This window comes from Ceratotherium simum, chromosome 6 (genome assembly GCF_057802395.1).
Source record: "Ceratotherium simum simum isolate JZ-2026a chromosome 6, ASM5780239v1, whole genome shotgun sequence".
Classification (NCBI taxonomy): domain Eukaryota; kingdom Metazoa; phylum Chordata; class Mammalia; order Perissodactyla; family Rhinocerotidae; genus Ceratotherium; species Ceratotherium simum.
The window spans coordinates 20,429,600-20,453,196 of record NC_141905.1 but is presented as its reverse complement, the minus strand read 5'-3'; the positions used below and the strand labels follow the sequence as shown (position 1 = coordinate 20,453,196).

Here is a 23,597-nt window from a genome sequence, read left to right as displayed (position 1 = left end):
TAAGAATGTGGTCACTGGTAGGAAACTGACAAGCCATAATCTGGATTGCCTTTTAGTAGGTTACTTTTTGAAACAGACATCAATTATTTGGCACAGAATAAAATTAAATATATCCAGGCAGGGAGAGAATTATACCTAAAAGAAGTAACCAAGCATTAAAAGAAAAATATTTTAAAACATAATTTATCGAATTTTATACTCTGCTATTGACGAAATGCATGAGGTAAATAACAACATTGAGCTTAATCAGAAAAGTCCTAATTTATAAAGTTGGACTATTCAAAATATTCAGTTAGTGTATTGAATTGTGAACTTGTTAATAGTTTGAGTAGGGTTGACAGATAAAATACAGGACACCCAATTAAATTTGATGATTTCACTCATATGTGGAAGATAAACCCATAGATAAGGAGAACAGATTGGTGGTGGGACAGAGGGGAAGGGGGTGGGGGGAGAGGAGGTGAAAGGGGTAAAGGGGCACATATGTATGGTGACAGATGGAAACTAGACTTTTGGTGATGAACACGATGCAGTTTCTACAGAAACTAAAATATAATAATGTACACATGAAATTTACACAATGTTATAAACCAATGTGACCTCAATAAAATAATTTTTTAAAAAAGAAAAAAATCAGACAAACAATGAATAACTTTTTAGACTATGTCCCTACTATTACTTGGAACATACCTATACAAGAAATTATTTGTTGTTTATCTGAGGCTCGTATTTAACTGAAACTCATATTTAAATTTGGCAACCCTGAGTTTGGGCTAACATGGACAGTAACACTGCAATTTATTTATCCCTGGGCCCCCTCCCCCAAGTTGAATAACCAGGGCAGTTTTTAAATTACTAGAGCATTGATTCTCAAATTTTGCTGCACATTAGAATCACCTGGGAGAGAGGGCGGGGCCTCACTCAGAACCAATTAAATCAGAATCTTTGGGGATGGGATCCAAGCGTCAGTATTTCTTAAAACTCCCAAGCTATTCCAGAGTGCAGCCAGGAGAACCAGTGTGACAACTGGAGGTGCCTCAGCAGCTCACACTGATAACTGTCCCTGGGCTACATGGGTTTGCACACACACTGCTTTTCCCCACTTTATATTGATAGAGAAAGTTCAACCCATAGGAGAAATACAGAGAAAAAAGCCAATTCTTGTTGCCTAGTATTTTCTATTTATTGCCAAACTTTCAGACTCTTTAGAACTTCCAACTGATTTGCCACCCTTTAGTCGCTGTCTTTCAATATACTGATTTATACTCATTCAGCCTAGGAGAGTTTTTTTTTTTTTTTTTTTTTTGTTTATTGCAGTAACATTGGTTTATAACATTGTATAAATTTCAGATGTACATCATTATACTATTTCTGCCTAGATTACATCGTGTTCACGACCCAAATACTAATTACAGCCCATCACCACACACATGTGCCGAATTATCCCTTTCGCCCTCCTCCCTCCCCCCTTCCCCTCTGGTAACCACCAATCCAATCTCTGTCTCTATGTGTTTATTGTTGTTATTATCTACTACTTAATGAAGGAAATCATACGGTATTTGACCTTCTCCCTCTGACTTATTTCACTTTGCATAATACCCTCAATGTCCATCCATGTTGTCACAAATGACTGGATTTCATCGTTTCTTATGGCTGAGTAGTATTCCATTGTGTATATATACCACATCTTCTTTATCCATTCGTCCCTTGATGGGCACTTAGGTTGCTTCCAAGTCTTGGCTATTGTGAATAACGCTGCAATGAACACAGGGGTGCATGTATCTTTACGCATTGGTGTTTTCAAGTTCTTTGGGTAAATACCCAGCAGTGGAATAGCTGGATCATATGGTAGTTCTATCCTTGATTTTTTGAGGAATCTGCATACTGTTTTCCATAGTGACTGCACCAGTTTGCACTCCCACCAGCAGTGTATGAGAGTTCCCTTCTCTCCACATCCTCTCCAACACTTGTTGTTTCCTGTCTTGTTAATTATAGCCATTCTGACGGGCGTGAGGTGATATCTCATTGTAGTTTTGATTTGCATTTCCCTGATAGTTAATGATTTTGAACATCTTTTCATGTGTCTGTTGGCCATCTGTATATCTTCTTTGGAGAAATGTCTGTTCAGGTTTTTGCCCATTTTTTAATTGGGTTGTTGGTTTTTTTGTTGTTGAGATGCATGAGTTCTTTATATATTTTGGAGATTAAGCCCTTATCAGATGTGTGGTTTGCAAATATCTTCTCCCAATTGTTAGAGTGTCTTTTCGTTTTGTTGATGGTTTCCTTTGCTGTGCAGAAGCTTTTTAGTTTGATGTAGTCCCATTTGTTTATTTTTTTCTGTTGTTTCTCTTGCCCGGTCAGACATGGTACTTAAAAATATGTTGCTAAGACCGATGTCGAGGAGCATACTGCCGATGTTTTCTTCTAGAAGTTTCATAGTTTCAGGTCTTATATTCAAGTCTTTAATCCATTTTGAGTTAATTTTTGTGTATGGTGTAAGGTAAGGGTCTACTTTCATTTTTTTGCATGTGGCTATCCAGTTTGCCCAACACCATTTGTTGAAGAGACTTTCTTTTCTCCATTGTATGTTCTTGGCTCCTTGGTCAAAGATTAGCTGTCCATAGATGTGTGGGTTTATTTCTGGGCTTTCGATTCTATTCCATTGATCTGTGTGTCTGTTTTTGTGCCAGTACCATGCTGTTTTGGTTACTATAGCTTTGTAGTATATTTTGAAATCAGGGAGTGTGATACCTCCAGCTTTGTTCTTTTTTCTCAGGATTCCTTTAGCTATTCGGGGTCTTTTGTTGTTCCATATAAATTTTAGGATTCTTTGTTCTATTTCTGTGAAAAATGTTGTTGGAACTTTGATAGGGATTGCATTGAATCTATAGATTGCTTTAGGAAGTATGGACATCTTAACTATGTTAATTCTTCCAATCCAAGAGCATGGAATATCTTTCCATTTCTTTGTGTCTTCTTCAATTTCTTTCAGCAATGTTTTATAGTTTTCAGTGTACAGATCTTTCACCTCTTTGGTTAAATTTATTCCTAGGTATTTTATTCTTTTTGTTGCAATTGTAAATGGGATTGTATTCTTAATTTCTCTTTCTGCTACTTCGTTGTTAGTGTATAGAAATGCAACTGATTTTTATATGTTGATTTTGTATCCTGTAACTTTACCATATTCGTTTATTACTTCTAAAAGTTTTCTGGTGGATTCTTTAGAGTTTTCTATATATAAAATCATGTCATCTGCAAATAGTGAGAGTTTCACTTCTTTTCACTTCTTCCTTTCCAATTTGGATCCCTTTTATTTCTTTTTCTTGCCTGATTGCTCTGGCTAGGACTTCCAGTACTATGTTAAATAGGAGTGGTGACAGTGGGCATCCTTGTCTGGTTCCTGTTCTTAGAGGGATAGCTTTCAGTTTTTCACCATTGAGGATGATATTAGCTGTGGGTTTGTCATATATGGTCTTTATTATGTTGAGGTACTTTCCTTCTATACCCATTTTATTCCGAGTTTTTATCATAAATGGATGCTGTATCTTGTCAAATGCTTTCTCTGCATCTATTGAGATGATCATGTGATTTTTATTCTTCATTTTATTAATGTGGTGTATTACGTTGATTGATTTGTGAATGTTGAACCATCCCTGCATACCTGAAATAAATCCGACTTGATCATGGTGTGTAATCTTTTTAACGTATTGTTGTATGTGATTCGCTAGTATTTTGTTGAGGATTTTGCATCGATGTTCATCAGTGATATTGGCCTGTAATTTTCTTTTTTTTTTTTAATTTTTTTTTTTTTTTTTTTTGTGAGGAGATCAGCCCTGTGCTAACATCCGCCAATCCTCCTCTTTTTTTGCTGAGGAAGACGGCCCTGGGCTAACATCTGTGCCCATCTTCCTCCACTTTATATGGGACACCACCACAGCATGGCTTGCCAAGCAGTGCGTCGGTGCACGCCCGGGATCCGAACCAGCGAACCCCAGGCCGCCGCAGTGGAGCGCGCGCACCTAACCGCTTGCGCCACCGGGCCGGCCCCTGTAATTTTCTTTTTTTATGTTGTCCTTGTCTGGTTTTGGTATCAGGGTAATGTGGGCTTCGTAGAATGAGTTAGGGAGCTTCCCCCGCTCTCAATTTTTTGGAAGAGTTTGAGAAGGATAGGTATTAAGTCTTCTTTGAATGTTTGGTAGAATTTACCAGGGAAGCCGTCTGGTCCTGGACTTTTATTTTTGGGGAGGTTTTTAATTACTGTTTCGATCTCCTTACTGGTGATTGGTCTGTTCAAATTCTCTACTTCTTCTTGATCCAGGTTTGGAAGGTTGTATGATTCTAGGAATTTATCCATTTCTTCCAGATTGTCGAATTTGTTGGCATATAGCTTTTCGTAGTATTCTCTTATAATCTTTTGTATTTCTGAGGTGTCTGTTGTAATTTCTCCTCTTTCATCTCTGATTTTACTTATTTGTGCCTTCTCTCTTTTTTTCATGGCGAGTCTAACTAAAGGTTTGTCACTTTTGTTTATCTTTTCAAAGAACCAGCTCTTGGTGTTCTTAATTTTTTCTATTGTTTTTTTAGTCTCTATTTCATTTATTTCTGCTCTGATTTTTATTGTTTCCCTTCTTCTACTGATTTTGGGCTTTGTTTGTTCCTCTTTTTCCAGTTCCTTTAGGTGCATTGTTAGATTGTTTATTTGAGATTTTTCTTGTTTGTTGAGATAGGCCTGTATTGCTATAAACTTCCCTCTTAGAACCGCTTTTGCTGTATCCCATAAATTCTGGTATGTTGTATTTTCATTTGTCTCAAGGTATTTTTTGATTTCTTCTTTGATTTCTTCGTTGACCCAGTCGTTCAGTAGCATTTTATTTAATCTCCACGTATTTGTGGCTTTTCTGATTTTCTTCCTATAGTTGATTTCCAGTTTCATACCGTTGTGGTCAGAAAAGATGCTTGGTATTATTTCAATCTTCTAAAATTTATGGCGACTTGTTTTATGGCCTAATATGTGATCAATCCTGGAGAATGTTCCATGTGCATTTGAAAAGAACGTGTATTCTTTGGTTTTTGGATAGAATGCTCTGTATATATCTACTAGGTCCATCTGTTCTAGTGTGTCATTTAAGGCCAATGTTTCCTTATTGATCTTCTGTTTGGATGATCTATCCGTTGGTGTAAGTGGAGTGTTAAAGTCCCCTACTATTATTGTGTTACTGTCTATTTCTCTTTTTATGTCTGTTAATAATTTCTTTATATATTTAGGTGCATGTACATTGGGTGTGTAGATATTTACAAGTGTTATATCCTCTTGTTGGATTGTTCCCTTGATCATTATGTAATGCTCTTCTTTGTCTCATTTTACAGTTTTTGTTTTAAAGTCTATTTTGTTTGATATGAGTATTGCTACCCCAGCTTTCTTTTCATTGCCATTTGCGTGGAGTATCTTTTTCCATCCCTTCACTTTCAGTTTGTGAGTGTCTTTAGGTCTGAAGTGTGTCTCTTGTATGCAGCATATATATGGGTCTTGTTGTTTTATCCAATCAGCCACCCTATGCCTTTTAATTGGAGCATTTAGTCCATTGATGTTTAAAGTAGCTATTGATAAGTATGTACTTACTGCCGTTTTTTAACTTTTTTTTTTTCTCGTTGTTTTAGTAGTCCTTCTCTGTTCCTTTCTCCTTCTATACAGAATTGATGGTCTCTTTAGTTTGACCTCTGTCTGAAAGCTCTACTCTTTAACTCCTCTCCTCCCTCATTTTATGTTTTTGATATTATATCTAACCTCTTTTTTGTGCATTTGTATCCATTACCCTCTTATCATGGAAATAGATAATTTTTCCTATTTGTGGTCTTCTCTTTTCCCCTTAAATCAGTCCCTTTAACATTTCTTGTAGCATTGGTTTCTTGGTGACAAACTCCTTTAATTTTTGCTTGTCTTGGAAATTTTTGATCTCTCCTTCCATTTTGAATGATAACCTTCCTGGGTAGAGTATTCTTGGCTGTAAGTTTTTTCCGTTTAGCACTTTAAATATATCGTGCCATTCTCTTCTAGCCTGTAAGGTTTCTGCTGAGAAGTCAGCTGATAGCCTCATGGGGTTTCCTTTGTATGTAACTTGTCTTTCTCTTGTGGCTTTTAGGATTCTCCCTTTATCTTTAATTCTGGGCATTTTGATTTTGATGTGTCTTGGGTGTCTATGTGCCTCTTTGGGTTTATCTTGTTTGGGGCTTTCTGTGCTTCCTGTAACTGGATGTCTGTTTCCTTCCTTAGGTCAGGGAAGTTTTCATCTATTATTTCTTGAAATAGATTGTCTGTCCCTTTTTCTCGCTCCTCTCCTTCCAGGACTCCTACAACATGGATGTTAGTACGCTTGATGTTATCCCAGAGGTACCTTAGACTGTCCTCACTCTTTTTAATTCTTTTCTCTTTTACCTGTTCAGCTTGGGTAATTTCTTCTAGTCTTTCGTCCAGCTCACAGATCCGTTATTCTCTATCCTCTACTCTGCTTTTGAGTCCCTCTAGTGAATTTTTCATTTCCGGTATCCTATTCTTCATTTCTGATTGGTTCTTTTTTATATCTTCCATTTCTTTGTTGACATTCTCACTGAGTTAGGAGTGTTTTTTAAATTCTTCTTCAGGCTAATAGTTTCTTACCAAGTATCATGGAATCTTCCATTTAAATCTGTTCTCTTATTGCTACTTCCCCTATCTATTAGTCACATAAATTCTGTGCTTGATTCTCTGTACAGGACAAATGTTCAAAATATAATGAAGGGTGAACTACTATGTAAAGCAGTGATTCTTAATCAGGGGTACACATTAGAATCCCTCCTCCCTCTGGAGCTATTTCAGAATATGCACATCTAGGATTTACTTCAAAAGATTCTGAATCAGGATTGGGGTGTAGACATTTGTATTTTGAAAATCTCCCCCTGTGATTTTGATGGACATTGCTGATTAAGAACCACTGGTTTACAGACTGAATATAATTACACACTTAATTGGGCAGTTCTGAATTTGAAAGCCACTAGATGGGAGGTTCTTCAAAACCACAAATATTTAGCTATGTCTTTGCCTATTGGTATTATGTACAATTGAGTGTTTTTTTTTACCTAATTAAATAGCAATGTCTTTTTACTACCAGATGCATGGAAAACTCTGCATATTTTGTTTGCTTTGTGAAGCATACCTGAGATGGTGGCAGCTTCAAGATTCAAACCAAAACACTGATCCTGATGACTTTATCAGATATGCCAAGGAGTGGGATTTCTATAGAATGTTTGCAATTGCTTCTCTAGGTAGGAAGAAGCCATGCTTTTTATTCTTAGTTAATTAGTACTTACTCTTCTGATTAAAAGTAAGGCACGTGGTCTTAATCACTGGTAAGAGGAGCTAGTTGATATAGGACTTGACACTAAATTTTCAACTCTACCACTAACCTGCTAGGTGAGTTTGTCTAAATTATCTGCTTCCTTACTTTTTTGTTGTAACACATATGGTATGGAAATAGTTATGCTTATCAGTTTAGAGAATTTCATAAAATATTTTTTTTTTTTTTTTTTTAAAGATTTTATTTATTTATTTTTCCCCCAAAGCCCCAGTACATAGTTGTCTGTCATAGCTGCACATCCTTCTAGTTGCTGTATGTGGGACGCGGCCTCAGCATGGCTGGAGGAGTGGTGCCTCGGTGCGCACCCGGGATCCGAACCCGGGCCGCCGGCAGCGGAGCGCACGCACTTAACCGCCAAGCCACGGGGCCGGCCCTCATAAAATATTTTAAGACATAATATTGTTGATAAAATTCTTAAATTTAAGTAGATTATCCAATTTGAAGATTGGCTAGGTCCCATCTTTATTAAAACAGATTGATAATTGCCAGACAGTATCCAATGTATTGTATTAATGCAATGTATTTAATAGGGAAAACTTGTTATTTATCTGACTGCACACAGGGAAATTGGCTACTTTCCAAAATCCTTAAGTTCAGGAACTGCTTTTCTTCAGAATTTGAATTTGTGACTTAGGTCAGAATTGTGTTGAATTGATTTCTGCAACTATTTTATTACTTACTGGTTTCTGTGCTTCTCTGCTTCTAAAATTCTTTGATTATAATGAAACATTATTTTAGTAATATTGTCTCCAGTCCACTCATATTTCTGGACTGTGTGTCCTCTTTTGTTCTCTTCTGTATCTGCCCTCACTCCCTTGGTCCTCTCATGCAGTCCTGTGGTTTTAAAATTCATCTATATGCTGAGAATTCCCAAACTTACATAATAGTATTAAAAACACATCACCTTGAACGCATCACCTAAGCCAAGAACTGGAACCTAATATAATTTTAAGCTTTAAAACAAAGCCTCTTAAAATTTCTAAAGATAAACTCCTTTATGTACATTATTTTTAATATAAAAAACAAACCAGGCTTATTTTCAAATAGTTTAGAATTCCTATAGCACCTACTTTATAGTGGGTATTTTGACCTTCAGTCATAAATTTCTTTCTGCTGTTACTTAACTTTTTTATGTGTCTTAATCTAATCCGTAATTAGGTTACAAACCCCTAAAACAGCTTATAAAGAATATCTTGTATAAATATAGCATTTTATAATTTAAGCCATGCTTTTATTGTTTTATCAACTCAATTTTCACATCCGTCCTCTTTGGTAGGTAGGTTGGAGGGTCTCCCCGATCTGCAGCTATGGAAACATAGAAGTAGGAAGGGCAAATGGTTTCGCCCAAGTCCCACAGCAGGCTGGTGTCAGCACTGAGACAGGGAAGGCCTCTGGGCTCCCTTTCCGGTGTTTTCTCCACTGCAGCACTCTGGGTAGGCAGCAGCTCCTGCCGAACCCATCTCATCCATGAAAAACCTTCAGGGGTAGAGGCTCCATAACTTCTGCCTTGTGAAAGATCGTGCAGAGCCCGAGGGCTGGTACAGTTCCATAAATCTCCCAAGTTCTCAGAAAGATGTGCAAGTTAATCCAGTCCCCCCTTCTATCCAGTGCAAGAAGCCCTTCCCTCTCCATTCTGCAAGATAGGCTAGCTTTGTTTATCTCCAGTGTCAGGAGACAACCCACTATTGTTAAGTGCTTTTTGTTGTTGGGGAGTTCTTCACTGCTTTTATTATTTTTTTGTCCAAAACCCTATAAGGTCTGCCTGAGCAGGTCCTTGCAGTAGACAAGCCTTCAGTTATATTTCAGGGAGATAGGGTGTCTCCCCTGAGGAATATGTCAAATTTCTTGTAGGTCAACCATCCTAAATTACTGTTATTAATCCTAATCACCTATATTTGGAACCTCTTTAGTTTGGCTATATTGGGTTATAAAACATTTTGAGAAGAATACAGTTGTTTCTCCTATAATATGATATATGTGTTCCAGAAAAACTTGATTCTGCAGAAACCTAAATAACACAGCTTATGGGAAAAAATAGAATTAGGGACAGACCACTCAAAACGAATGCAGCTGGGTAATCAGAGGATTAACAATCTTAATAAAAATAACGCAATGAAAAGAAATGTTAAATTCCTAGTTAATGGGAGTAGAACAGATTGTGTTCTGTTCTGACTGTGGGACACAAGTGGAACTATTGCTTCTTCTGGTCTGGACTCTGTCCCTGAATACTTTCTGGAAGGATAAGGAATTGCACTCAAAAAGTTTGTTAAGGGCCCGCCCCATGGCTTAGCGGTTAAGTGAGCGCGCTCCGCTACTGGCGGCCCGGGGTTCAGATCCCGGGCACGCACCGACGCACCGCTTGTCCAGCCATGCTGAGGCCACGTCCCACATACAGCAACTAGAAGGATGTGCACCTATAACATACAACTATCTACTGGGGCGTTGGGGGAAAACAAAAAAAAAAAAAAAGGAGGATTGGCAATAGATGTTAGCTCAGAGCCAGTCTTCCTCAGCAAAAAGAGGAGGATTAGCATGGATGTTAGCTCAGGGCTGATCTTCCTCACAAAAAAAAAAAAAAGTTTGTTAAAATGAATAAGGGAAGTTTTTAATTTAGGTAGCAGAGTATTCAAAATCTTGTAGATAATAGGCACTCAACAAATAGTGGAAGAATGACCAGAAAAACACATCTTCATATGTAGTGCTCAAGATGGGTCCCATCTGTCAGACTTCACAGGCTCCATTCTCCTGTTTTATTCTTTCTGTGGAGAGCTCGAACACTGAAGATGTTTAAACAGAATCTTACTACCTAGTAGGAACTTCAGAAGCTTGATGATTAGAATTCTAATGGAGTTACTTTTTCTTCAGTGGATGATGAAACACTTCATGAAAGAATCGTTGAAATATGTTTCTGAAATCATACCAGCAGGATTTGACACAAAAGGCAGGAGTTTATTTGGGGAAAAAAAAGAAGAAGGGAAAATAAAGAAAATTTGATCTTGATAAAGCATTTCTTATGAAGTCAGCTGATAAGTTATATTTTGGGACTGTGGTTTATTTGTTTTTCGAGGGATGTGGTTTGGATAGGGACATTCATATTTTTATTTTACATTTCTTCCTTAGAACAAACTGCCTTTTTTATTGGCATTTTTACTTTCCTGTGGGTAGAACGACCCATGACAGCAAAAAAAAAACCCAACTTCATTTTGCTGCTGAAAGCGTTAATATTATCCAGCTATGGAAAACTTTTGCTGATTCCAGCTGTCATTTGGGAACATGACTACACACCCCTGTGCCTCAGACTCATTAAAGTATTTGTCCTTACATCGAATTTTCAGGCAATTAGAGGTATGTTGATGTTTCATTCTGTCTTCTCAGCTTTCAACCCATATAAAAGCTTAAAGCCTTGTTTCTAGAGCACAGTTTTAATATAGCCTGTTAAACACTGGAATTCTTCATAGAATAATGACAATGCCTAACATTTCTATAGTGCCTTACACATAGCACATATTCAGTATTTGTTCAATTAAACACATGGTACTTTTTAGTTTTCAAAATGCTTTCATATGCATTATTCTCTATCCTATGGGGTTAGTAGGGTAGCCATTATTACCTCCACTTTATGAATGAGCTCGTAGTGACTGATCCAAAGTTACATGGCCGGGCAGTTGTCAAGCCAGGACAGGATGCCAGGTATCTGTTGCCCAACTCAGAACAATTCCTACTATGCCAAGGAAGGGATAAGCAGTGTGTCTTCATTTTTCTCATACATTGTGAGAAGTGCTATTTTAAATGAACCTATTACCTGATACTTCTTATCATAATGTTTATCATCTTGTAAACTGTAAAACTGAGAGTATCAATTTTTTTGCTATTCTCTTTATAACCCTATAACCTATTTCTTATTTTCCCCTTTAATATTCATGGAAATCTGTGTCTTGATTTGAGGAGGAGAAGCTTAGTGTTTTTGTTATAAGCACATGTTTTGGTTCTTTCAGAAGGTTTGCAGATGGAAAAAGTGGGAGAAGGGAACAGCACAAAGTAATAAGAATAGAGATTTTCTACAAACAGCTTTACAGAACAATTCCATTCATACTACTACATAATTTACATGCCAATATCATTTAATTAAACTCTTAAGAACTTATTAGTGGCCTTTTCTTTTCCAGTGACCCTAAACATCAACCGAAAGCTCTCCTTTTTGGCCATCTTGAGTGGCTTATTGCTGGAAAGCACCATGGTCTACTTCTTCCAGAGGATGGAATGGGATGTTGGAAGTGACTGTGCCATCTATAAATCTCAAGACTTCTGAAGAGGTACAAAAGCATCTTAGTGATCATGCATTCAGATAAGAATTCTTCTCAAATTAGACAGATGTCATTATAAAATAAATGCGTGCCCTTCCATAACCCACCCCCTCGCACCTAGTTACCTCTGGTTGCCTCCATCTCCCTCAAGGACTTTAGTACACATCTCCCAGGGTCCTGCACTTTAGGTCTTTTGTCATCCTCAGTGACATCTACATCTGTTTTTGTCGCTTCTAGGGCCCTATTCTCACAATTTCTCTAACACCTCCACTCCAACTCACTCCTCCTGAGATCTCAGAGTCTGAAATCTGTCCCACTGACAGCTGTCTCCTACCCTTTCCAACATTCTACTCCTCCTCCATCCCTCCTCATTGCTACCTTTTTTACCTCTAGTCCCTTAACCTCTACCTTTCCTCTACTTCTGACCTCCCTTGCCTCTCTTTTAACCACGCCTGGAACCTGTAGGCTGCTGTTGAGTTATTCTCCATTAGTCCGTTGAGATCCATCAGTTTCTTGCCCTTCTATCAGACATGCCTTGCAAGAGCTGTTTGGGTGAGGCTCATCATCTCTTTTCTCCATAAAGCACGGTGAGTCTTGCTTGCGCAGGCCAGCCTGCATATGCAGAGCACCTCAGCAGGACCTCTGTGTTGCTCCTCTGTCTTTGTAGTCACCTCTAGTGAACCTCCCAGCAAATGGCGTTAAAGCGGTTGTTCTGAAATCTTCGCCATGGTCCTTACTCCCGTGTCTGCTCACACTTTCCTGAGAATCGAGACTGTTACAAACTCCTCGAGCTTCTTTTTCTTCATCTCAGACCTTCTTTGGTCATCTGTCTTCTTTCCTCCTTTCTTCCTTCCTGCCTCAGAGTTGTGCTCAGCTTACTCTCTGGGGCTATTTCCAACCTGTAAGTGCCCTCCTCCCTCTGGTCACAGTCAGACTTCTGGATCAAAGCCTGTGCCTAACTGCAGCCTGTGTTAAGATGTAGGATCCTGGAGCGGACTATTGAAGGCTGGACTGGGAGTGAGGGGGTGCGGATGGTGAAGAGAGTAGGAAATACCCTGTTGCAGAAGGAAGCAGGCTGTGTCCATGACCCACGTGAGGGAAAGCTGAGGCAGCACTCTTGGTCACCCCCTCCTCGTTCTCTTACGTAGCCTTGTAGATGGTGGCTCTAAACCTTCTCCACCTCTCCTATGCATGTCCTCCACTCCTGTCGCCTCAGTGTCCCTTCATGCTCAGTTAATCCTCTTCCTTTCCAGGTCTTCAAAGACATTGCTCCGTCATTATCCTCCCTCTTCTACAGTGGCTCCTTCCCCTCTGCCAACGTACATGTACAGCTCTTTATTTTAGCACAATTGGTCTAAGCCTGTTTCTTTACTACTTTTTCTCTTTGTAAAACTTTCTTTCTCCTGTAGTCTGTTGAATCTGCATTCCTAGAATCAGAGGGAAGCCAGTTGCCAGTTCTTTTTCAGAATCCTCATCCCTGAGCTCTGCTCTGGAAGCTGCTGGCTCAGAGCCCCTCCTTCTTAAACAGGCTGCCCATTCCCTTTCTGTCAGGTCTTCTTCACCAACTCCCCTGTCTGTTCCAGGATTCTGTCCTCAGCCCTCTTCTTTTCTCTCTTGCTCTATACACACTCAGCTTTGGCAATACCACAGCTTGAACCATTCTCCCAGGGCCTATTCCTTCCATATCTAATGCCTCCAGCTCTCCCCTCTGCCAGGTCCCTTGTGCCCTTCCACTGCCTCCCAGATGATGCCAGGATGACCCTGCCACTATCTTTAAAATTGAACTCAGTATCATCCCCTTTTACCCACCAAAACAGAATCTGTCCTGATAGCTTTTCTCTGGAAGTGTCCCTTATCATCTTTTCACTCAGACCCAGGTTAACCCTCATCTCCTACTTAAAAGTTTATAACAACCTCCTCTCTGGCCTTCAACCCCGACCATTGCCATGTAAATCTTCATAAACTACCACTTCTGGTGTCTCTCTGAATTTTTCATCATTTCTTATTGCCAACACAGGAGTTTCTAGTCTCTTCCTAAGGAATGTCTTTTAGTTTTCTCTAAGCTTTAGTGTGATTCCCCCATAATCTGTCCTAATTTCTCCACAAGCATGTTCCTACCCACATTCTACTGTAGTCTTCTTCTCATCTCCAGATATGTCTTATGCTCTCCCCAGGCCCTGAGTGGCCTCTTCTCCACCTAACTAGATAGTCATCTTTGCTTCTCTGTGGAATGACGACTTTCCAAAAACTCGAGTCTGTGTACTCACTCCTTCCCTTGACCTCCCAGTGCCCACCTCAACACCACAGCAGTCATGTGTCCTGGATCTTCTGAGGCTGTCCCAGAGCGAGATACTTTGCCCCTACTTCCATAAGGCTCCTTGTCAAGCTGCCCATTATCATATCTGGTTAGGAAAAGAAAGTCACCTGTCTAACAGCCATTTGAAAACCATTATCCTTTTCTATGTTATCTCATGTTTTATACTTGTCTATGTCCTATATTAAAATTCCACGTGTTTATGCCTGACTCCCCCAACCTGGTTAAAAGTTTAGTGCCAGGAGAGACCATGCCTGAGCTTACTCTGTGTCTCCCGCACTACAGGGCCTGCCCTAGTAAGTATTTGTTGATTTGATTTTCAGCTGAATGTGCCATTCTAAATACTTCTTTTATTATCCACAGTTTTATTCTTTAATATCTGTGGCATGACCAGTTGCATTCGAAAAAGAGAAGACATAAAATATAAAACCAAGCTCCTCATTTCTGTTGAGTAAAATGAAGCAAGGATTTGGATACACTTCCTGACAAAGAAAGCAACGATTATGGCATTGGAAACCTTAGCCCTCTGACCCCTCACCCCCCACATAGAAGAAACCAGCACACCACACACAGATACACACAGACACATACAGAAACACACAAACACAAGGAATGTCACTACAGGGACTGATGTATGCAGCAAGTGAATATACATTATAGATAACTTCAGGTAAGCATTTGAATTGAAAGAGGAACATGAATTCACGATTTACACATAATAAAAGATCTATGTTTCTTTCCTTTGACATGTTTATATCTTTCTAATTCAAATGTCAAGTTACTGGCTTTAAACAATGTATTTAAAATAATATTTTGTGTTCTTAAAACAATAGAAACACTTTTGATAAGTCAAAATAAACTGAGCTTTTGTAAACGTTCAGTTCAGTATCTTCCCCGTAACTAAGTTACTCTTTAAAATTGGCTGATCCAACAATAAGTAAAATCACTAAAAGGCACTGAATTCCATACTTCACAGGGGTGAATTATATCTCAGTAAAGCTGTTATTAAATGAATAGATGAGACAGCACCTCTCCCCTTTTCTCTCTCCCTGTTTCACTCATCTATTCTTTCCTTCATTATTCACTTAGTCATTCAGTAGATGTTTACTGAGCACCTATTACATGTGTGTCACACCGTGGGTACAGTGGTGAATAAGACCTGGCCCTCTTAAAGTTTACTAAGTCATGATGGATTGAGAAGTATGAGTAGATCACTGCAGGGCAGTGTGATGAGTGCTATAAAGGGGTAAGTGTAGGGCACTAGGGAAATACGGAATAGAAACACCTATTCTAGTTTTAGAAGTTGAGAAGGTCTTCCAAGAGAAGGGGGAAGGAAAAGGAACTTTCCAGTATCTCTGGAAGAATAACAAGGCATGCAGAGTCCTAGAGGGCAGAGAGTGTGACGTGCATATGCAGGGAACTGAAAGCGTGCAGTACCACTGGGTGGAGTGTGGCAGTGGAAGTCTTAAAAATGACACTAGGGAGTCATATAAAGGTCAGACTATGAAGGGCCTTGTGAGTTGTAATTTATCCCAAGAACAATGAAACCAACACAGATATTTAAGAATCCAAAGTGAAAAACAGGACAAAACCAATTGGGATAACATCACAGAATAGCCACAGGATGGAGAGGACTGTTGGCCACCAGACGGAGCCTGTAAAGGTTAGTGAGAGAGGGCGAAAACATGGTTCAAAGGCATACAACCAAAGGAAAAAGTCAATTAAAAAACAAGTATTTGAGGGCCAGCCCCATGGCTTAGCGGTTAAGTGAGCGCACTCCGCTGCTGGCGGCCCGGGTTCGGATCCCGGGCGCGCACCGACACACCGCTTCTCCGGCCATGCTGGGGCCGCGTCCCACATACAGCAACTGGAAGGACGTGCAGCTATGACGTACAACTATCTACTGGGGCTTTGGGGGAAAATAAATAAATAAATAAGTAAAAATTATAGGGAAAAAACCAAGTATTTGAAAAAAATGACAAAAAATATGATACCCTGATCATAGGTTTTCAAATATTTGATGTTAACTCAGATAAGTGAAGATAAACACATCACCGATTTATAAATTCATACTCAGTACATCTCCAGTCTTTCTTGATCACCAAAACGGTATTTGTTAATCTTTAAAAAAAAAACAAAACAGGCAAACAAGTATTAGAAACTCCTTTCCTTGATGTCAGTGAGGTGTCCGTGAGCAGTTACCTGAGAACTGTGGAATCTGGTACAGGACTGCTCAGGCCCACAAGGTGCAAAGGAAACCCATCTGATCCAACTCTGATTAGGCTCCATTCAGCATATTATTTATTACATCACGCCTTGGAGTGAGAAAAGGAAGGGCAAGACTCCAGGAAGAAGGCAGAGAGGCTGCCTTCAGATGGCCTGTAGGTCCACTTGGAGAGAGTGACTAGTTCTCCCCCTCCCCATACCCTATCCCACTGCACAGCCCAGGGAGTTCATCTGTACTGTCAGTGGCCCTACAGTTTTAATATTTTTAATGAATAATTTCAAAGATGCGAAAAGGTTAAAGAAATGTACGGTGAAAACATATATATCCACCACCTAGATTTTACAGTTGTTAAGTTTTGCCCTGACTTTTCTTTAAAGCTTGTGGAAATATGATTCCTGAGACGGCAGACTTGCTCAGTTAGTTCCACTGGGAAGCCAGAAGGTAGTGGTGGTGCTTGATGCTTTAGAATGATGTCCATGTTTTCCAAGCGACCCCTTGCCCCCCAAAATTGAGATGTGGTCTAACAAGAAAAAAACGTATTTATAAGAAAATCCACTTGGAGGTATAAAAAATCACTTTTAGATATCCCCACTTTTATTGAAAAGCACGCACACTCAAGCCGCTCTAGAAAACCTGCCTCATAATCACAGTCATGGGTCAGTTATCGTAACACAGTGGCTACACGGACAGAGCCCCCCGCTGGCTCTTGAGTGTTCAACAAGGCCAAGAACCAGAGGAGAAAAGTACTTGTTTTGTGAGAGCACAGTAGAAACAAGCAAGGCACACGAAAATAGACAAGTGGTCTTTCGTTAAAAGATTTTCTATCAGAGTGTTTGAACTAAAATTGGGAAGAAAACATCATGGTGTATATAAGAGCCAAAGAAAGTATTTTTAGATATTTACAACAAAACATCAATCGGAAAAGTTAAAAATATTTTAAAAATCACAGTCTTTTATGAAGAAACTGAATCTTAGAATGGTTAAGGGATGTGCTCAAGGTCACACAAGCATATAGTGACAGAATTGGGACTAAAACCTTGACCTCCACTCCTAGTCTAATGGAGGATCCCTGGGTCTGTCTTCCCTTGTAAAGAAAATTGATAACTAGGGGCCGGCCGGGTGGCGCCAGCAGTTAAGTGCGCGCGCTCTGCTGCAGCGGCGCGGGGTTTGCCACTTCGGCTCCCGGGCACCCACCGACGCACTGCTTGTCAAGCCATGCTGTGGCGGCGTCCCATATAAAGTAGAGGAAGATGGGCACGGATGTTAGCTCAGGGCCAGTCTTCCTCAGAAAAAAGAGGAGGATTGGCATCAGATGTTAGCTCAGGGCTGATCTTCCTCACAAAAAAAAAAAAGAAAGAAAAAAGAAAAATGATAACTGACTGTTCTTCAAATACAGTTGGGAATAGAGAACAAGAGAGTTTTAAATAAATAGGGAACTAAAATGACTAGAACCAGATTTAAATATTGGTCCTTTGTTTACAAGGGAAGAAGTGGTAGAAGAAAATGAGCATTTCACTGTATTCTTTCCTCAGTGGAACAGTTGTGATCCTTAAAAGCTGTGTTGTACCTTTCTGCTATCTCACATATCTAACCATTTCATTATAAAATTGGGAACACATTCTGAAGGCAAAAGTTATTAACCCAATACTAAATTTAAAGTGTTCTCAAAAATAAAATGTTCTCTGGTTCCTGATAAACCAACAGAGGAAGAGCATTACAAAAGCAAGAACCTCAGTACCCAAAACAGGATTCTATCTATTTATTCCTATTTAACAAATATTTATATATACCATTTACTTTGTGCCAGGCACGATTCTGTCAACTAAAGTTGACTCTGAGAGCCCATCAGGAAACATATCCTGAGTCTGTTGAAAGAGTTCGCACAGTGTGTTCGGCTAGCAGACTGACGGATGATGTCCCATCGTGACACAGATAAATAGCTAAGGGGGAAGAACATAAAGGTGCCTAGAAATCTTATTAGTTTCCCGTGCCTGCTGTAACAAATTACCACAAGCTTGGTGGCTTAAAAAAACGAATTTATTTTGTCACAATTCTGGAGGCAAGAAGTCCAGAGTCAGTGTCACTGGGCCAAAATCCAGGTGTTAGCAGGGCCACACTCCCTCCGGAGGCTCTAGGAGAGAATCCACTCCTTGCCTCTTCCAGCTTGCGGTAGCTGCTGCCATTCTTTGGCCTGTGGCCACATCACTCCAATCTTTTTCATCTTCATATCACCTCCTCTGTGTGTCAAATCTCGCTCTGCCTCTCTTTTATAAGGACATTTGTGATCACATTTAGAACCCACTTGAATAATCCAGAATAATCTGGCAATCTCAAGATTCTTAATCATATCTGTCAAGGCCTTTTTTTCCAAAGAAGGTAATATTTACAAGTTCCAGAGATTGTACTTTGGCCTGGATATCTTTGGGGGGCCATTTTTCAACCACAAAATCATGTGGCTAATAGCAGCTCCCCTCCCCCAACACACACACACACACACACAGACTCTCCCAAATTTAAGCAGGACTCTCCTGTGAAGCTTAACCCTTTATCTGCTTATCAAAGTCACAGGGTGGCAGTGGCAGATTTCAGGGCACTACTAGGAGCTCTCCATGACTGGATATGTGTGATGGAGGAGACTCCTGCACTGGCTGGGGGTGGATTCCATGTAACTCTTAAGATTCCCTTGCAACATTGAAAGAATGCCATTCTCATTCTTCCCCATTTTTCCAGAGCTCACCTTGCTTGGACCCATTTGGCTGGGAAACACCAAGGCAAACACCCTGCTCTAGAGTGGAGCATTCACCATTGATTTATGGCCTTCATTTGAATTCAGGGTCAGAATCTGCCTCATGTATGTCCTGCAAGCAAATAGGACTCCTTGTCTTTCTCACAGAAGGTGCTCCTTGTGCTGATTTTATACCTGGCTTCATCTTGTCTATTCTGCCCTTATCTTCCTTTTGTGCAGATTTCTAAACCCACTTTTTAAAAAATTTAATTTTATCGTATTGTGTGAATTTTTATAAAGCAGCCTTAAATAGTTTTTGGAACAAAGGTGATATATAAATCATATCAATCCATTTAAAATAAATAAATGTGTGACCAGGCACGTGACTATGCTAGAGTGTGTCTCCTGCCCTGTGGGGCCTGCTTCCTGTTCTTTCTTCCACAGCAGGGGGATAAATTCAACTTCCAGGTTTTATATTGGGCACCTTCCAATTCGGGGTCCCAGCACAGTGGAAATGCTTTGGTTAGGGTGCCTGCGCCTATTTAGGTTACTGATCAATGAGACAGTCATTTAGGGTATGTCTGATAGAAGCTTGTCAAGAGAAGTCACATGGCGTGTGACTACAGGGGAATTGAGCTGAACTTGTCTTCCCTAGTATTTCTATCAGAAAGGCAAATGGGGATCAGACACATGGAGGACCAGTGCCCGGGGGAGAGTATTGCTGGCTATGGCATGCTGGTGATATATAGTAACTGCAAGTTGAGTCTGGTGAGCAAGCGCCCTCCCCATTTTCCAAACTTATCTCCATCTAGATCCCCGAGGCAGCTACACACAGGGACACACCAGACAAATGAGCACTATTACAGCCTGCCCTTCAATCTCAAATCCCCATGGCTTTCTTACCATTGTGTTGGATGTGGGCGTTTCAAAGGAGCATTCTTGTCTCTAACATAATTGATGTTCTAGAGGCCATCTTAAATGGTCTCCCCTTTCACCCTGAGCCCCACTCTGGCATCTTATCATCCTGAGGGCAGGAGAAAGAGAATGAAGAGTGAAGTGCTCTCTTCCCTAAGTCCCAGAACAGAGCTGAGCTAAGTCCTAACTTCCCTTCTCCTAGGCTGCATCCTCGTAAAAGAACTAGGAAGTGCTCTCAGGCCATATGCTGACTGTGGCTTTAACCAGGTCTATTTCCAATGCACGTGCTCCGCCCACCAAAATCAGCCCTCCCAATAACAATACTTTCAGTGTTCCTGGGACTCCATTCCTCACTGACTTTCTTTAGAGCTTCTGTCTTGGAGATAGGATGGGAAGCAGGGAGAGGGAGTCTTGGAGCTTCTGCCTGGGGTTGGCAATGCATAATTCTCCAGTTGGCATCTGCCCCTCTCCTTTCCTCTCTCAGGCACCTGCCTCTAGAGAGCTGTAACTCTTCCTTACTGACTATTGCTTCATGCTTTTATTTTGCTAATTTTATTTGGTAGTTATTTAATAAATGTTTTGCTCAACATTCTGTAGATACTAAGCTTGCTTGTGCAAGTTCTTCAGGGAGTCAGGAGAACCAGGTAGGAAACTGGGTATCTAGGGACCTGTCCTCAGTTGACCTGTGGCCAGAGAAGCGAGGTGGAAAAGTAATGCAGTCTTATCACAGTCGTTAGAACAAAGGCATCAGGCAGGCTGTTGACACTTTTTCCAAAGCCCACACTAGTGGTCGGGAGGCCCAGACCCTCCTGTAGCATTTTCATCCACGAAACTATGATCCAGCAGTTGTCCAGTGTTCTTCAGGTGTAACCTCCAGACGTTATCTTTGCAACATAAGCTCTACCACCTCCATATAGAATGGGCTCAGATACATCTCTCTGAACTGAAAGTACAATCTTTCATGAAGACAAGAAGACTGGACTTGCTTGGGCCTTTATAATCAGTAAGTCCTCTTTGGGCAGAAAGATGAAATTGAACTGCCAACTCGCCTACAGTGAAGTGATGCTGGTTGCTCTCAAGCCTCTCTGTCACTCATACCCTTGGCCTGTTTCTAATCACAGGCTCTGAAAGAAATTATGCCTGTGCATGTAGAAGTCAGACCAAGATCCAGTAGAAAACACCACACAATAAATCATTAAATAAGAAAGCACTGTGATGTAAGATTAAGGGGCTGTACCAGATAATCTCCTTAGATTTCACGTTATCCCAGTACCTGCTTGTGCCTTAGACATAGACAGAGCGCAAACTGCATCTGAGAACAACAGCTCTGCTGTTATTTAGCCAAGACCGTAGGCAAATCACTTAATCTGTGTGTTAATTATAGACATGACATGTTTTATGAAAGCACACAACATTATACATGAAAGTTTTTGGAGACTTTTTTTATGCCATTCCATCTGCCTTCTCATTCTTTCCCTCTTGAACTTATGCACCCTTCAAAACCAGCTCAGATGCTATCTCAGCCAACCCCAAGAATTTGTTGAGACTCCTTCTAGACCTCAGTGGCCCACAGTACTTCCCCAATTGCAATACTTAACCTCAGATGTTAGGCTATTTGTGTATCTGCCAGAGGTTCGTCATGTTATTCATCTTGTGTTCTCAGTGCCTGGCTCAACATGACCCAGAAAAGTGCTAAATAAATGTTAGTTGAATGAATGACATCACTCTAGGTTATAGATAAATGAAAGCAAGGAGTCAGGTTGGTTTTGGTTAACTGACTATGAATTCCACACATAAGGGACATAAGAGGAACTGCATCATTTGTGATGCAAGACTTAAATTATCAACAATTCTGGGTTCACAGCACATACGCCTTAGAAAAAGTGCTTTTATTTAACTGCTATGCACATTGCCTTACATAGATCACAGTTTCTTCAGCTTTCATCTGCTGAGGTTGGACTGTCTTAGCGCCTACCAGGCGCTCTGTTGGCCACTAAGCAGCAAGAGTTGCACTTCGAACTTCAAGGTCATGATTTACTCCAGGCAGCAATAAAGGACACTAGCTGAATTTATTTTCTAGTAATCTGTGAAACTTTTGTAAGGAGGGTGTATTAGAAAACATTTTATCGTTTGGGAAATTTTAATATTCCTTGCCAAGTTGTAGTTCCAACAGTATACCACGATTGGAGTAAGAGAAAGTTTGGGGTGATTTATAAATATTTCAAATGGAGTATTAAAAACTGCAGTGATTTATGTATATGTGGCACTTCACCACAGCAGTGAGGAATGCGTTAGCCTTCCCAATAGTAAGGGAGAGGCCCCTTGCTTGCCTTGATTCATTCCACTTCTAACTCTGACAGACTATCCGGCAATAATGAGATAAGAGCCCAGAAACTCAAAGGCACTATGAATTATTGCAGTTCCAGAAGAGCCCAGAGGCAGCAGAGCCAGAGGAAGCTCACATTCTGAACTAGCGGGCTCCCCCAAGCCTGACCCAGCCCTGCAGGCTTCACTCCTTGGCCCATTCTGAAAGGACTGGGCCTCCTGACCATTGCCTGGAGCTGGGGGCAGGCCAGGCTCTTCTTTAGTGCTGCAAGGAGATGCTGCAGCCTCTCAGAGCAGCACCTTTGGCATTGGGCTGACATGAAGCAGTGCTTCCTGAACTTTGTGCAAAAGAATCATCACTGGCGGCATCTTGTTAAGATGTGGGGCCTGATTCAGTAGGTCCTGGTGGGATATGAGATTCTGCATCTCTACCATGTTGCCAGTGACGCCTGCTCCATGGACCACATTTTGAACACTAGATCTCAACCAGATCTGTATTACAATCACCTGAGGGACTGCTCTAACCCATGCCCAGGCCACACTCCTTACTCATTAAATCAGAATGAGGGTGGGGGCGCCCTGGGCCAGACTCACTATTGTTCTAAAAGCTCCCCAAGTGATTCTAATGTGGTCAGGGTTGAGAACAGCTGACCTAAGGTTCAACTCATTGTTTAGCAGGGGCCCAGCCTCAAAGGAACAGGATCCTGTAGATTACCAGACTTCACCTGGTCTCATCACTTTCCATTGTCCTGTCCCCACCGACAGTATTGTCACACGCTGAAGGCAATTTACTGCCACCCCTCATTTTAACTACTACTTTCAACACAGGAAATAAGCAGGAATGCTCTTCCTTCTCTGTACCTCACCCCAGTTCCTGACGCCAGGTCACGTACATAACAGGTTGTTAACATGCTGGTTCATGAGGATGAGTTTTACTTCGTCTCTTTGACCCAAAAGAGGCAACTATCACACCAAAAGCAAGAAGAGGAGCAAGGGGTCTGAAGTATTAAAAGACCCAACAGCACTGAGACCCAACTGTCCATGGCGATCTGCTGTGGATAAAACACTTCAAAGAATAAGCCAATGGAGGAATAAAGTTGCTTTCAAATTTTTTTGTGTGTGAGGAAGATCAGCCCTGTGCTAACATTTGCCAATCCTCCTTTTTTTTGCTGAGGAAGACTGGCGCTGGGCTAAGATCCCGTGACCATCTTCCCCCACTTTATATGGGATGCCGCCACAGCATGGCTTGACAAGTGGTGCGTCGGTGCGTGCCCAGGATCCGAGCCGGCGAACCCCGGGCTGCTGCAGCGGAGCACGCACACTTAACCGCCTGCGCCACAGGGCTGGCCCCGCTTTCAAATTCTTAACGGCAAGAAAACTGTAATTTTCTTTCAGT

At 40.7% G+C, this 23,597-nt stretch overlaps 1 protein-coding gene across 3 annotated transcripts in view; it reads left to right on the top strand.

Moving 5' to 3' along the window:
* Positions 1 to 23,573, top strand: part of ARV1 (ARV1 fatty acid homeostasis modulator) — a 30,092-nt gene extending 6,519 nt beyond the window's left edge. For 2 of the 3 annotated variants that reach the window (XM_087431952.1, XM_087431949.1), the window contains exons 3-6: positions 7,146 to 7,299; positions 10,512 to 10,736; positions 11,558 to 11,704; positions 14,373 to 14,889. In XM_087431952.1, the coding sequence (XP_087288078.1) occupies positions 7,146 to 7,299; positions 10,512 to 10,736; positions 11,558 to 11,700 (522 nt within the window). In that variant the 3' untranslated portion in view covers positions 11,701 to 11,704; positions 14,373 to 14,889. Of the gene's footprint in view, positions 1 to 7,145; positions 7,300 to 10,511; positions 10,737 to 11,557; positions 11,705 to 14,372; positions 14,890 to 18,966 lie in introns of those variants that run through there. The other variant, XM_087431950.1, reaches the window with a different exon arrangement.
* Positions 23,574 to 23,597: the final 24 nt, after the last annotated feature.